The 14,723-nt window shown below is 37.6% G+C and overlaps 1 protein-coding gene across 3 annotated transcripts in view; it reads right to left on the bottom strand.

Annotated features, from left to right (window-relative positions):
• The window catches only part of TBCK (TBC1 domain containing kinase), a 97,664-nt gene that overhangs the window by 21,205 nt on the left and 61,736 nt on the right, over positions 1 to 14,723 (bottom strand). For all 3 annotated transcript variants that reach the window (XM_009695050.1, XM_009695052.1, XM_009695051.1), the window contains one exon: positions 10,704 to 10,879. In XM_009695050.1, the coding sequence (XP_009693352.1) occupies positions 10,704 to 10,879 (176 nt within the window). The remainder of the gene's footprint in view (positions 1 to 10,703; positions 10,880 to 14,723) is intronic.

Here is a 14,723-nt window from a genome sequence, read left to right on the forward strand (position 1 = left end):
CAGTCCCATCTGATAAACACAGGAGCTATAAAGCAACTTTTTATCCATGGAAAGGATAGCTTTATCTGAGTAGAAGCAGGGTTTCCCTCCTTTTGTCTTTGAAGTTCGCAAAACTTTTGCAACAAATTTAATACAGAAGGAACTTCAGCCTGAAAGTCAGTATAGTTAAAATCTGGGGTTCAAGTAAAATAACCTATTCAAAGTATCAAAGTCCTTAAGAAAGAAACATGCTTCAAGGAAGATGTCATTCCATATTTTTGGAACGTAGTATTTTGGTTCTGAAATCAGTGTATGCATGTATATCTAGGAATAAGTTGACAAAAACATTTTAAAACCAGCCTAGAAGATAATGGGTTTAAAAGATTTCTGAAGAATTGATCAAACAGAGAAAGAGACAAAAGCAGATTCACACGGCAACCACAAACAGATGCAATTCAGAATCAAGGGTCACACTAGTTTGTAGCAAAGACATTACTGTTTGTGCTCGTTTTTACTTTAAATAATCATAATGGAAAAAAGCAAATTGTATTTTTTACAGTGGGTTCCACCTAAATATAATACTCAGTGTCATGGTGCCATCATATAAGCTTCGGGATAAATATATTTATATAGAGTAGCACTATTTTATATCAATTAAAATATAGCAGATATATAGTTAGATGAAAACAACTGGTAGAAAATAAGAGGAAGAATAAGAAAGAAGAACCGGACACTTCAGGACAGATCTGCAGGCGAAGCCACTGCTATAGTGTTTCTATCAGAAAAGCAGTTTTCCAGACAGGCAGAGTCAGTTTTCAGGAGGTTTCTGAAAACAAGACCAAATAAGAACACTGGATTTTAGATGCATCATCTAAAAGGATTTTATGACTGAAACCAATCATTACCAGTGGGATTGCACTTTGGGATTTTCCATACAAATGTTTTTGTTTATATCCTTCATGATTAAGTAGATGAAGGCAGTACTTAATCTCCTAGGAACATTGTCCTTTTCATGTTTACTTTTGGTAGGGTGCTTTTGTTTGTTTGTTTTTAAACAAAGAGAATTACTCCCATTGCTCCCTGAATTCTGATGGCCTGATAAGCGAAAAGTACTTAACTCCTGTACCAGCTGAGAAAGAATGATGCTTAAATCCACTGTTACTGAGAGGAGGGCTATACAGGCCAGGAATTATTCTAAAAATCATAAATAAATATAAAGGAATATATGTCTTGACACACTCCCCAATCTCCCTCCTCTCTTCCCCCTCCACCCCCACCATTTTTTAATGACCATTATTAGCAAAGGGTCATACAAAAATGTTTTCTGATGTTTAATCAGGACTACTTATAAGGGAGGAGCAGCCAAACTTCCAGATTTTAGGAATTGTTTTCTAAAATTTTTCAAACACTGGAGAGCCACTGTTTTCTACACAACCTCTGTAGTAAAGTCATTCTTACACTCCAGATTCAGTCCGCCCTTGCCATCATCATATTCTGCTTCCGTATTTCCAAGTCAAGCACTTGGTGCCTACCTTCTCTATGCTCCCTATCTCCCTCTACTTCCCATTTCTTAAGTTTGCTCCATTTCGTTTTGCAAGTCCATTTTGCAAGCTGTACTCTTCCACCATCCTGACTCCCCCACAAAGCTCCCTGCTCCAGAACCCAGATGTTAAGGAGTGCACAAACAGCAACTTTTTGTCAATTGTAATTCATAAACATCCTCCAAATGTCTTCATACACCATTGAAGGCAGCCTACCAAAATGTAAGTGAGCTCTGCCTGCCAAAGTAGCTCATTATTAAGGAACCCTCTCTCTTTCTCCCGGAATAACACAATTGAGTGAATAAGCTGAGTCAGTAGAGCAGAAAGACAATTTATTCCCCGCGTGCAGCTAGGCAGACGTGCTGCAAAGTCTCATTAGTTATGGCCTCTGATATGATAAAACAGGTAAACCCGTCTCACCACTGCAGGGAACCATTTTAAAATACAAAGCTGAGCCATAATCCAGTCGTGCCTGAAAATACCCACAAGATGCTTTAACATGAAATAAAACTTGAAGTAAAAGCAGCAGCAAGAATGATCTTGCAAGCCTTCCCTGCTTTCCATCAGTGCCTCTTTTTCCTCTCTCCTTGACAAGAAATTGTATTACTTTGCTTTGAGGAAAAAAACATTACAGAATCTTAAGAATACGAACTGTCAGAGATTGCCTTGCCCTCTTTAAAAACAAAGCCAAGAGGAATTTAATATCACATCTCTATACAAACTGCAACTGCAAAAGGAATTGCCTTTCCCTCACAACGTGATCACGTATGTCACTTGGTGTTAGAGACCTTGGATTTAGACAATCCATCTTTTTTCAGGATTCGAAGGTAGTTGCTATTTATCCTTGATTCCTGTTTCCTAAACTGGCACTAACAGTGGCAGCACAGCTCTGGGACATTTTCAGTTATTTACCACTGTGAAACCTGCCAAAGAGCAAAACATACTGTTAAGGCTGTCCCTTAACTGGCAACTATTAAGAGGAGTGCTGAATTTGAGTAATTGTCAAAAAGTTTGAAAAAGATTAGCCAGACAGTTATCCTGTAAACTGTATGTGCTTTTCACATCAATCTCCTTGGATTTCTGTACCACTTTGCTCATTTTAGAAACCCAGGCCCAGGCTTCGGTGAGATATACACAAGTCACATTTTAGCATCAACAGAAACATTTATGTTCATCAACCTAAAGTGTGTTCATTCATGTTTGCAGGACGGGCTTCGTGACTAACTTTTGCTGCAGGTTCAACTTTGCAATCTGTATGCACTCTTTCTTCTAGTTATGCTGTCACACATCTTTGAAAAGCAGGTTTTCCACTAGTAACAATGGCAGATAAGAAAATATATATACACAGCAGTTAACAATTTTACTAGTAGATTAAGATGATGTCGACACGATCACAAAGGCCACCAGCCAATTTGTACTAGGCTACCAACTGCAAGAATGCATCAACAGCACCAGGAAAGAGAGCTGCATTCAGGAAAGTCTTTTCCGTCCTCTCACTGCACTTCCTGATAAAGTTAGATGATAATGATACTGCATCCAGATTCAATTAAGAAAATGCACAGCACTTAGCCTGGCCTGAGGTGCATTAAGAAAGGGATGTGATGGAATCCTGGACTCAAGGTTAGCCTAAGGCAGGCTCCTATAGAGACCTATACAGAGAAGAATAGGGTAGGACAGAGGACTGGGGAGTAGAGGAAAAAACCTCCTTAGGCCTTTGATAGAAATAACTATCTCTGACATAATACAACCCCTCCCCATGTAATGAAAATTCATTTTTATTACGTTTTCTCAGTAGCACTGTTACACAGCACTGTGCTCTAAGACATAACTTCTCACAGTAGCAATATATGGCATACACAGGAGTTAGTGCATGCTGGAATTAGAGTTGCTGTGAGTGGCAGGAGGTGGGTCTGTCGGTGCATCTGAGTCTGCGTGCGAGAAATTACTAAAATCCTTGAGTTTACTTCTCCAAAACCTGACTTAAAAAATTTTTCCCAAATTCCATTGCCTTTTAATGCTACAAGCATACACACAAAAAAACCTGTGATACCAAGTGGACCATTTCTCTCTGCAGTATCTAATTGTGCTTATCAGAAGCTGAAAAAAGCATTAAGCTTTTTAGATCCGTGTTGGTCCTAAAGCATATTTTTAGCACACTCAGAGGGTTATTCTGAGTGTTACTTCTCTCCTAAAGTAAATTCACATACACACTGCAATGCTTTTTCATTTTCCTTTTTTTTAGACGCAGGTCACTTTTTTTTTTTGATAAAATACGGATTCTTTAACAAAGTAGAAAACTGTCACCCAGGAAACCACACTAAGTATTACATTGGTTGCCAAAAGGACTTATTTCCACTATAGCCCTCTCCTTCAAAGACGGCCAGAATCAGTGCTAAAGCACATGTAAAAAAATACTAAAAATAGTAACTGTGCCTTCAGCCAGCCAGCTTGCAGTTCAGGACCACTACAGCCTGAAATTGCACACTCGTGAGGAGCTCGCGAGCTGATGTCCTTATGTATTTCTCAGGGGAATATTTTAAAGCATCCTTCACAAAATGTTAACTTTACATCATATAGTCAGCAACCTAATAAATAATTACCAATGAAATTATTAAAATACTGAGGTGTGTAACTATTTCCCAGCATTCACCACGTACTGGATGTGCATTAAAGAAAAAAAAAGAATGCGTTTGAAAACTAGCTTACTGCTACTACTCTTCAGTGAGATCAAGCAAATTCCTCCTTGCTAAAACGTAGTTATAACATAAGGCTTAGCTCCAGCTATATTTGTGGAAAGATAGATCTGCACAACGCCAAGTTTCCAAGAATGGAACCATACCAGCCCACGTATCACAGAGATCACCCACCGATAATCAGTGAGGAAAACTGGCATCAATCAAGGCAGATGGAAAAAGCACAGGTAAAAACCACAGTGCCACTTTGCAGAGCTCAGGTTCAGACTGCCAGCTACAGCTGAGTGTTGAGTACAGCTGGACAGATGTAACACTGGCCAGAGAGACTTCAGAAATTCTGGGTTTCCTCCATTTTTCATTTCAATAATCCAATAATTTAGTTTGTCAAGGACTGATCTCAGACTACATTACCAATGCTACCATACGCATTTCAGACAGCATCTTCTCACAGGATACACTCCACAGGGGCTAAGATTGGGCATACAGGGGAAAGGCAGAGTTGGCTCAAATCCAAACCATTTACAGCTGTAGAAAACTTGAATGCACTATTCTGTTGTGTTTACTACTTTATTATCAGCCCGATCCTTTCTTGAGCTTGTAAACAGCTCATTTGTCACTAACTTCCACACCTTGAAGGGTGGTGACAATAGCTGCCCTGTTCCTTATTCTGTCATACAGTGGTCACTGTTCACTTTTTTTTAAGTAGATTTATTTCCCCCAGTAATATGCAAAATTGAAAAAAAAAAGAGAAAAATTAAACTCCTAATATTTAATTGGCCAAAGGTCATCAAACCCAGAATCTGACTGTAAAACAATTTCCAAATCGGAAAAATTAAAAAGAACATTCCCACAAGATGCAGAAAGAGAGAGAACTAGCTAGGTTTTTGGTTTTGTTTTTAAATTAATTTTACAGGTATAATTAGCCCCTTCCCCCAGCACATTTGTTAATCAGTCATGGAATCCCAATTGTGGGAGGTCAAAAAGGTCAAATACATCCACCTTTCAACTTCAAAGTGGGTATAATCACAAAGGCTTGCGAGGAAGGAGAAGCTGGACAGTCAGTGAATCCAGAACCTGAGCCTAAGGCTGCAGCTGAGAGTGCTCTGGCCGCTCCAACTGCCCCATTTACATTCACAGCGGACAAACACGTCCCAGAGATACTCAGAAACCAAAACTGTACAAAATATGTTTATAATCCTTAAATATGATCTAAGTGATTGTCTAACAAACTATTAAAGTCTCATATAAATAATATTTAGATTATTATAAACATACTCCTTTAATTCTGCCTCAGCTAAGAAAAAACACAGCACGTTTGTTTGATGAGTTTACATTCAACTAAAATAATTGCTATTTACATTACAACTTAAAAAACAACCACAACATTCATTAGAGACTCTTAAATTAACATTTAACATCAATTATTTCCTAAGTCATGTATTTCTCGTTCTATCCTCTCTGGTCATTGATTTAATACCTTATCTTCTATCAGAAAAAATCCTTATACGTAAGAAAATAATGTATTTTTAAAACCAAGCAGAGTAAGTGACGTGCTAAAAAAGGCTTCCTGCAGCTAATTTAATCTGTAGAACCAAAGCACTGGAAGCAGAGGTTTCCTTACAACAGTCTCCACTTTTTGGTTGCTGGCTGCCTGGCTTATGAGTATGAAAAAAACCTTTGAAAAGCTAACAAATACATAGAGAAAGTTTTGAAGCTTTCAACGATCCCTAAAAATATTTGCCAGAATGTGATGAGCTTATGACATGCCTAATTAAACAGTGAATTGCTTGCTCACTCACAGGAGAGTGACATAAAAACTGTATTTTAATGAACTCGTCTCAAAAATGACAAATAAACCCAAGTACTCGCTCAAGTTGTTGGCAGCTACAATCAGAGAAGCAGAACCATCAAAGGCACATGCAAAATAAATTAGAAACATTAATGCAGATCTTGATCAGTTAATGCTTTGCACAACATGAACTAAAGAAATTTGAGGAACAGCTTTCTGTTGAGTAGTAGAACAATGAAAGAAGAAAACAAAACCAAGTTCCCTAAAAACCAGAACACAAACCAAACCTGAAATGGGTCAAAGCAGTCAGAAGACCCTTGAGGCAGAATATATGTAACAGCCATTAAGAACAGCGTGGACATCGCACTTGGACACTTCCTAGTTTGTACACTGAAACAGAAATGCTGGTATACACTACTCATCATGCTTCTTTTAGAAGAATAGATGGACTTTACATACCAGTTATTTAAGCGCTTAATATAAACCTAGCCAACACATTCTATACAGACAGTTATATCCTAGGTGCACATGGGAAATTAGAAGCAACTGAGTGCTGGCATATTTATTGCAAATAGGCCTGAATTCCCACCTGTAAGAAGTCTGTCACGCAAGCTAACTTTGATTATCTGCACAGAAAAGTCACCGTTAGGTAACTTTGCTCATACTATTTTTGATTAAAACAAATGTTTTTCATGTTTGTACTGTTTCATCAAGCCAATAAGCCACCTGCCTGCTTAGGTATTTCTCCTACTTCATCAAAAACGAAAAGCTGAACCGGATGGCCGCATGTAAATCAGTGCAAGGATCACTAATCATCTGGTAGACTTTTCCCCAGTTGAATGCTTTCACTCCCCATCATTCCTCAGGAACTCCCACCCTTGAAAAGAGGATTGACAGTAGAAGACCAAGAGAAAGTCATAACTCTATCAGTCTCAGGATTTGTGTGAGTCCACCTGCGACACCTGAGCAGACATCGATAAAGATAAAGAAACTGCATCATTCTCTCACTTTTATTTAGAAGTATACAGGGAGGATGGAAATCTACCTTGTCTATAATAGTGGAGATACAGGCACAGCAGAAAATTGTTACGCGACAAGTGCTAGTTGTCTCTCTGACTCCTGGACATTCAAGAAAAACACATTGGGAGTTTCCAGGGGATGAAGGTAAGTTTCAGGAAGAGTAAGAAAAAAAAAAAGTCAGAGTACTGGTCAAGAAAAAATCAGACACAAATTTCAGTAGACTGCTACTAAAATTCAGTAGTGACTTTAAAGGGTTTTTTCTGTTCTTATTTTTGACAATTTATCTTTCTCAAAATAAACATGCAAAAGTACTTAAGATGTATATTCATCCTCTCTGAGACTATTTCCTCCTTGAGATTTTATCTCAGTAGAAATTTGCTTACTGGCTGAAAGAGTAAAAGATTAAGCAACACACAAGTCCAGGAGGGAAGAGAGCACTCAAGCCTATTTATGAAATTGCAAATAGATGCCACTAGAATGAAAACTAAGCAATGCTAGTGAGAAAAACAGTCAAAATAGTTTTGTTTTACTGGCTGCTGATTTAGGGAAAAAAGTGCTCACCCAGGTAAATATTTCTCATGTTGTTATTAACCAAAGCACTGTAACATGCAGATACACACAAATTGTTTGAGTAGCCAAGAAAAAGCACTTAAGAAACAAACTGAAGCAGCTTAGAAGGAAAATACAAATATAGGAGTAGGAGACAGTTAGTGTTTAGAATTAAATACACTGAACACTTAGTGTTTTGAGAAGTCATAAATTACCTTCAGAACCAAACCCACAGCTTTGTTTACAAAGGAGTTGTTTCCTATCCTACTCACCCTCAAATACAGAGGTGACCTACAAATATAAAATTGGAGATATAAATGTAGTGCGAAGTGCTTGTCCAAATTATGACCAGCTAAATACGTGAGGAAACAGCAAAGTAATTTTTTTAAGATCTAGACTGAGAAGCAAGGACACAACGGTGTTTTAAAAAATGCACTAAAGGTTATTGTGTGTTCTAAAGATTGAACTCAGATTCCACTGCTTTCAAGTAGAAAAAAAGTTTCCTCATAGCAGCAAACACCAGTAGAGGACATGTCTGATGAAAGAGACAGGTAGTTCGAGGATTAAGGTTTTAAAAAAAGAAAAAAACCAGACCAAAAAACCAAACACCTTTGGCTGTAAATAGTGTATTTCACCAATAATTTCAAAATTTGTTTAGCAATGTCGCTCAAACCCCTGAGAAGCGTCATCTTATAAAGACAAATATCCAGAAATGCAAAACTGGTCACAAGTGAGAGGTAGTTCATTAGTAGCTCACGGTACATAGGATTTTCAAACTCTGAACTATGGCTCCTGACAGAATCATAACATACTTGGCTTCTATACAGCTGTCTCAATCTGACACACAAAAATACAGCACATAGGAGCAAACACATTCGTAGACTATAACTTCACATATGAATCAGTTTCCTTTTCATTCAGGTCTCCATGAGATTAGTTTCCTCTGCTACATAAAAAGCCTGAATATGTTGACATATTTCTGTATCAATCACATAGTGCTGCTCCATATGATGAGCTAAAAAAAGCTTGCAGCAGTATCTAAAAGATCCAATACGCTTCTGCTTCAACAGAAGTTAAACCATCAGTAACCCTGCAGTAAATGAGAAGTGCTTTGCTGTTAAGTAGAAAGAAGTAGAAATGAAAGAGAAGGCAAGAGAAGTTACAGTGTTTATTATTCTTCTCTATAACCTACCAAAAACATTAGTTTAATTTCTTGGAAACTGTGGGATGGATGAGCCTAGTTACTGGTATTATAAACAAACACAACTTGTGGTATAAAAATAAAATTACTATGAGTAAAAAAACACCCCAAAACTTCTCAGGAAATGGAAGAATACTGGAAGAAACTTTGCTTGACCCAAAATAATGGATTTTTATCTCTGCTACAAATACAAATCTTTGTTCTATTTACCAGTTCAGTAGACCATTGCTACTTTGTCCTGTCTCCCTCCTTGCTACTTCCAAGTCCCTTCACTCTTGCTTGGACACAGAAAGGCACAAGCACATCCTTAGGACTGAGGAGTTTTGTGTTTTTACTCTCTTGTCAGAACGTTAAGAAAAGCTAGCACATAGGCAAAAACATTTTCACTGTTAGTACTGTCAGGCATCGGACCAGGCTACCAAGAGAGACCACATAATCTCTTTGCTTGGAAGTTTTTATGACCTGACAGAACAAAGCCCTGGGCAACTCCATCTGAATTCGGTGTTGGGCCTGTTTTCTGCAGGAATTTGTACAGCTGACTTCCTAAGGTCCTACCTGAATTATTCTATGAACATGCAGCCCGTAGCTCCTTCAGAAAGTCTCTCCACACACTTCTAAACCAGCACAGCAACAGTTGTGTTGGCTACAACTCCTGTATGACAACCACCAGTATTCTCCTGTCATTTCTTTTTTCTTCCCAATTGCCTTTCTACATCCATCTATTATTTTTTAAATCCTTTAAGCTCTTTGGAGTTTCCCTTTGTTCTGCATTTGCATGTCTAGCACTGGAGAGTCTTGAATTTGTGGCTAATTCTTCTAGAAAATATAGCAATAGGAATAACATCAAAACTAAAGTAAAAAATAAGAAAATGCGTGAATATCAGGCTCAGGTTTAAGGACTACTTGAAAAGTAAGATACACTTGAGTGACAACACACTTCTTAGTTTCTTAGCAGTTAGGAAAAACAGATGGAAAGACTAAAACCTAATGCAATTGATCAAATAGATATGGTAGGTTTATATATACTTCCCCTATTACTATAATGTACCCATGAATGAATCCTGATTGTAGGAGAACATGGAAGGAAAAAACACACAAAAAAGTTTAATTTTTAAAAGAATGACTAGATTTATACTGCTGAGAGGAACAAAAGGAATAATTTCAAATCACCGATCTTCAGGTGGTGTATTTGACAAGAGAAACAACTACCAGATTTTACTTTAGAGAGAAGGGAAAAATATCTTTTAGACTGAGTATCCACTTAATGCAGATATACTCTTAGCCACTAGTTATTTTTTGCCAAGACAAACACAGGTAGAACTCGTATACTAACTCTCAAAGTAACTTGAGCAAAATCTTTAATGTGACACGCCAAGATCGAAAAAGCAGCCAGAGCTGCCTGCATCACTTTCCAGTTACCTATTTCTCACTGGCAAACTGTTCTTTTTACTATTTTTCTCCTAAGATAGAGCCTGTTTGTAGTTCTGCAGGTGAGTCATGGACATTGATCTGTTATGGTAACAAATACCACAGAACCAAAGGAGCAGGAGCTGGGAGAGGCAGAAATACAGCTCAAGAAAAAATATTTTTCTTGGCATGTACATCAAAGAAGCTGAAGTTCAAAGCAGTGAAGTTAAATAAAAAACCAAAAACCAACGTTTCAGTTAATTTTCATTCACTGCATTGAATTGTTCATGAAAATTAATAGTATGGCGTACACTCTAACACTGCACTAGGTGACAAGTAAATCAGAACACCTGATGAATGTGTCAAACCCCTGTGCTTGGAAGTGACAACATAACTGCCAGTAACTGAGTTTTGGTGGGTATTTTTTCCCTGTGTAAATTTTAAAGAGAAATAAAAAAAGACACAGGGCAGGAGAAACATGCAATCTGAACAATACTCCTCCCTTTAATTCCCAGGTCACTTACCAGGTCACTTCGAGGTGCTTCCTGATAGTCTGCTGAAAAGCAGGACATTGAACTTCTTGTGCCATTGCTCTCACTGGCTTGCCGTGCAGGCTGTGCGTATTGCCTGTATGTAGCACTCTTCGGCGTCCAGCGAAACAAGTTGATTGACTCACGAACACAACGCTCGATATCAATCTCTGATCAAGAATTTAAAGAAAAGACAAGAAATGCAAGTGTGAAAAATCAGAAATGTCAATTAACCCAGCTATGACATTGCTAAATATACATATATCCATGTATAACTCTGTCTTCCCCCCCCTCCTCCAGCTTAAAGGGCGTCTAGTTTTCAAAAAAACATTTTCCCATCAAAAAAAACACACTTGGAAATTTTTTTATGAAAAACTAGCAAAGACATTTTAAACATTAATTTTTTTTTCCCTAGTTATGTATGGAAATCTGTTTAAGAGAAGTGTAACCAATGCAAAGGCAGAAATACAATTGAAGCCTAGTCATCGTAAGGCATCTTCATCAAATCTCTTTGCAAGTCAGACTATTGACTTGGGATAATACTTGCCAAACATAAACGGACAGCGTAACAGTAACTAACAATTTTTCATTCCGCGATGAAAACATGTTAGATTCTTCCTTTTGAATATACTGTAATGGAAGGTTGTTATTTAGTATCATTCCCAAGGAAAATCCATGTAACTGGAGAGTGTTACACAAATTCTAAACTCGGGTAAAGACAGCAGATGCCTTTCACTGGTTATTATTCCTAGAGCCCAGAATACACTCTGAAGCGTAGTCATTACTATGTTGCACTACTATGTACTATTGCATTACTATGTAGAGAAAGTTGCACTGTCTCTACATTTCTGAAGACTCATTTTATTTATAAAAAGTTGAGAATTTCAATTCAAGACTGTAGTACATTTATGGGTTTTGTTTTTCTGTAAAGACACTCCTATAACTGTGACTTACAGCCCTGTCTCCTGAGATTCTTAGCTAAGGAAATGTTAGCAGTACTTTTGAAATAAGTGAGACGAAAGTAAAATTTAGCCAGTAAAAAAAAGAATAACCTGAACAACAATAATTAATAGCATGAGAAACACTCGGTCGTGAGAGGGCATAATAGCCAGATATTCCCCCAATATTTGAAATTGAAAACAGAGAACTGGGGGATGGAATAGGAATGCTATGTGCAGTAGAAAGTCAGAAAAAAGCTGAAAGCAGAAATTGAGATTGACAGATTTAATCACTGAGACAGACTATCAAAATATTTTTCCTAGAAACAAGCTCTGCAATTCCAAAAGGAATCCATTTAGAGAATTAAAAAATGCACAGCAATGGGTTTCCTTAAAAATTATAACCAGTTCTCGCACATCAGGGTGCAAGTAAAAAATTTAGGAGTCTGTTGTTCTGTGATTCTTGGCTGTTTGGTTTCTCGTTTCTTCTAAGCAGCATTTCAGGAGGACAGTGGCCATGGTTGAAAATGAAATTTCATGGAACAAGAGGGAATTTTAAACGGTTTGGGAGGGAAGCCATCAAAAGCCTAACACCATTTTAGAGTCTGCTGATTAATTGATGCAAGTAATGCAAAATAAAAATACAACAGGGCAATTGTGGTTTCCACAAATAATAATAAAAAAAATATGCATGTTGGCACATGCATGCATATATATGGGAATGGTCAACATTTATCAGCCACAAGGGAGACAAGGCTATTGGCAGTGACAGAGTTTACTCGCATTCTTTTTTAAAAAACAATTAGTTTCAAGATACTAGAGATTAAGACTACATTAAACTGTTATAAATGTTTACAGAATACTTATTAGCTACATTGCACGAACAGCCTTCACACTTGAGTGACCTTCAAGTCCATCTTCACCCTTTGTTTGAAATTTTTTTTTTAATTAAAAAAAAATAAAAAAAATCACTTCCTGTCAGTAACTAGGAGGCAATGCAATCTTTTGCAGCCTTGCTGGATAAGATCTTTTCTCTTCCTTCTGGCTAATAAGTAAGGGTCTGCTGTGCTCCTTCAATTCCGATTTCTTCCCATGCCCTTTCAAATATATGACAAATGAGTCAGTCTCCGATTAAACGTCCATTTTTGTTATCGCACCAAGACTGCATTCACACAGTATTAATCCTGCTTGTACTCTTCCTGCTCCAAAGTAACTGTGTTACAAGCCAGAAAACATGAAAGTTTACACATTATTAAAAACATACTGTTGGTGTGTCAGAAGTGTAAATATATCAAGTCAGTGCCTAGGTTCTCGAGCAGGACTATGAACAAACGAACAGAGAGTACCTCACCAGGATGCCAGACTACTTGACAACTTGGAAGAACATCCTTCTGAGAGCAGGCTCTGCACAAATCTCAAGGCATCAACAAGAAGCAAACAGAAACATTTAGAAAGGAGAGGGAGGGCTTGCTCACTCATGGAGATGTACATACAACATCTCTGTGCACTCCAAGGTCCCAAACACTGGGGCGTTTTGTAGTTTAAAAAGCACATGCCTTCTGTTTTTATTCATATAAATTATTTTGCTGGAAAATCTGTAACGAAACTGTGCTGACTTAACATGGTGTCATTAACTGTGAAGTGAGTGCTGAAAAAATTCAAGCCTAACTTTAAACATAATACTATAAAAATAAGTTCTCATTTCAAAATTTAGTATGTCTTCAAGGAGTCTGGTTTTCAAAAAGTGCAGAGCACCTGCATTTCAAAAAGCCAAAGCTGGCACCCAAGTACCTAGGAACTCAAAAGCACAAATTTCATTTTAAAACATGGGTTTTAGTATTTCTGGCTCATCTGAGCTCAAGTATTTCATAGTCAAGCAGCAATCAAGCCTTACAGGAAACAATTCTATGCCACCAGCTAATTACTCCATTACTTGGCATCAAAAGACTTTTCCTGAGATGTCTATATATGCAAATAATACAGGAATTGAAAAAGGCAGGAGTGGGGAAGAAAACGAAAAGTGATCTAAGAGTAATATCCTGGTTTTGCCATGGCTCCATCCTAATATTAAGTCCATTGAAATGTTTTGCTCCTTTTTTGAACTAAACTTCCTGATTGCTCTAAGATGTTACTCATTCTGCTCTTTTCATGCTAAATTATCACCCCCTGCCAAGCTGCTGCCTCCCTTTGTCAACAGCCTCAACTGAAAAGGATGGCTCAGCCTGACCTAGCTGCTTTTTAAGCTACATATATTTAGTGTTTATTATTATAGATAGAGGAGAGAAATAGACCACATTTGAAACAGATGTTAAAAAGCAAGCATCAGTTTAAAGGCAACACACCTGTGACAAAAGCACATAGAATTTTTCATTTTTAGAGTAAAACCGGATGTACACACGTTGTCCACAGCAAGTGAAAGCAAGTAACAGAGAAAGAACATAACACGAATGGTTCTTTCTTAATGAAAATGTACACAGACCAAGTCTTTGTGTGCAGTTAATCAATTCCAGAGCCCTTTCCCTGGGTAACAGGACACCAGCTAAGAAATTCGGCCAAAATAAACTGCTTCTGCTTTTTGGAAACAGCCCAGAATTATGGGCTTGGTTTGACCTCTCCATCACAAATACTTTATTACTACCCTGCCAGGCAACATCAGCTTTCACCACACAGCCACATAAATAGGCCAGAAAACCTCTGTGCTATAAAAGCTGGGAAGCTGAATAGGTCAGTCAGTTTGATCTCCTGATTCCTGCTCTCAGAAGAAATAGAGGTGAAAGGCCATAAACCTTTCCTTTTCTGATGACATACAAAAAGATACACTAAGCCTAGCTATTTAAAAGGACAAATCTTGGCAGAGAAGCGACAATTTCTATCCAACATCTCTGTATCTATTACTGCTAGAAGGTTACTATAAATGGAAAGGTCAATCCAAATTTATTCTTTTTATATAATTTATTTCATACATTACTGGATAGTTGTGTTACTTCATTGTTTTGTGGATAGTAATTTGCTCTTACTTACATGCATTAGCATCCCTTTCAGTGCATCTTGGGACAAAATTTCAAAGGCAACATAA

Source organism: Cariama cristata, unplaced genomic scaffold, assembly GCF_000690535.1.
Source record: "Cariama cristata isolate BGI_N322 unplaced genomic scaffold, ASM69053v1 scaffold4882, whole genome shotgun sequence".
Classification (NCBI taxonomy): Eukaryota; Metazoa; Chordata; class Aves; order Cariamiformes; family Cariamidae; genus Cariama; species Cariama cristata.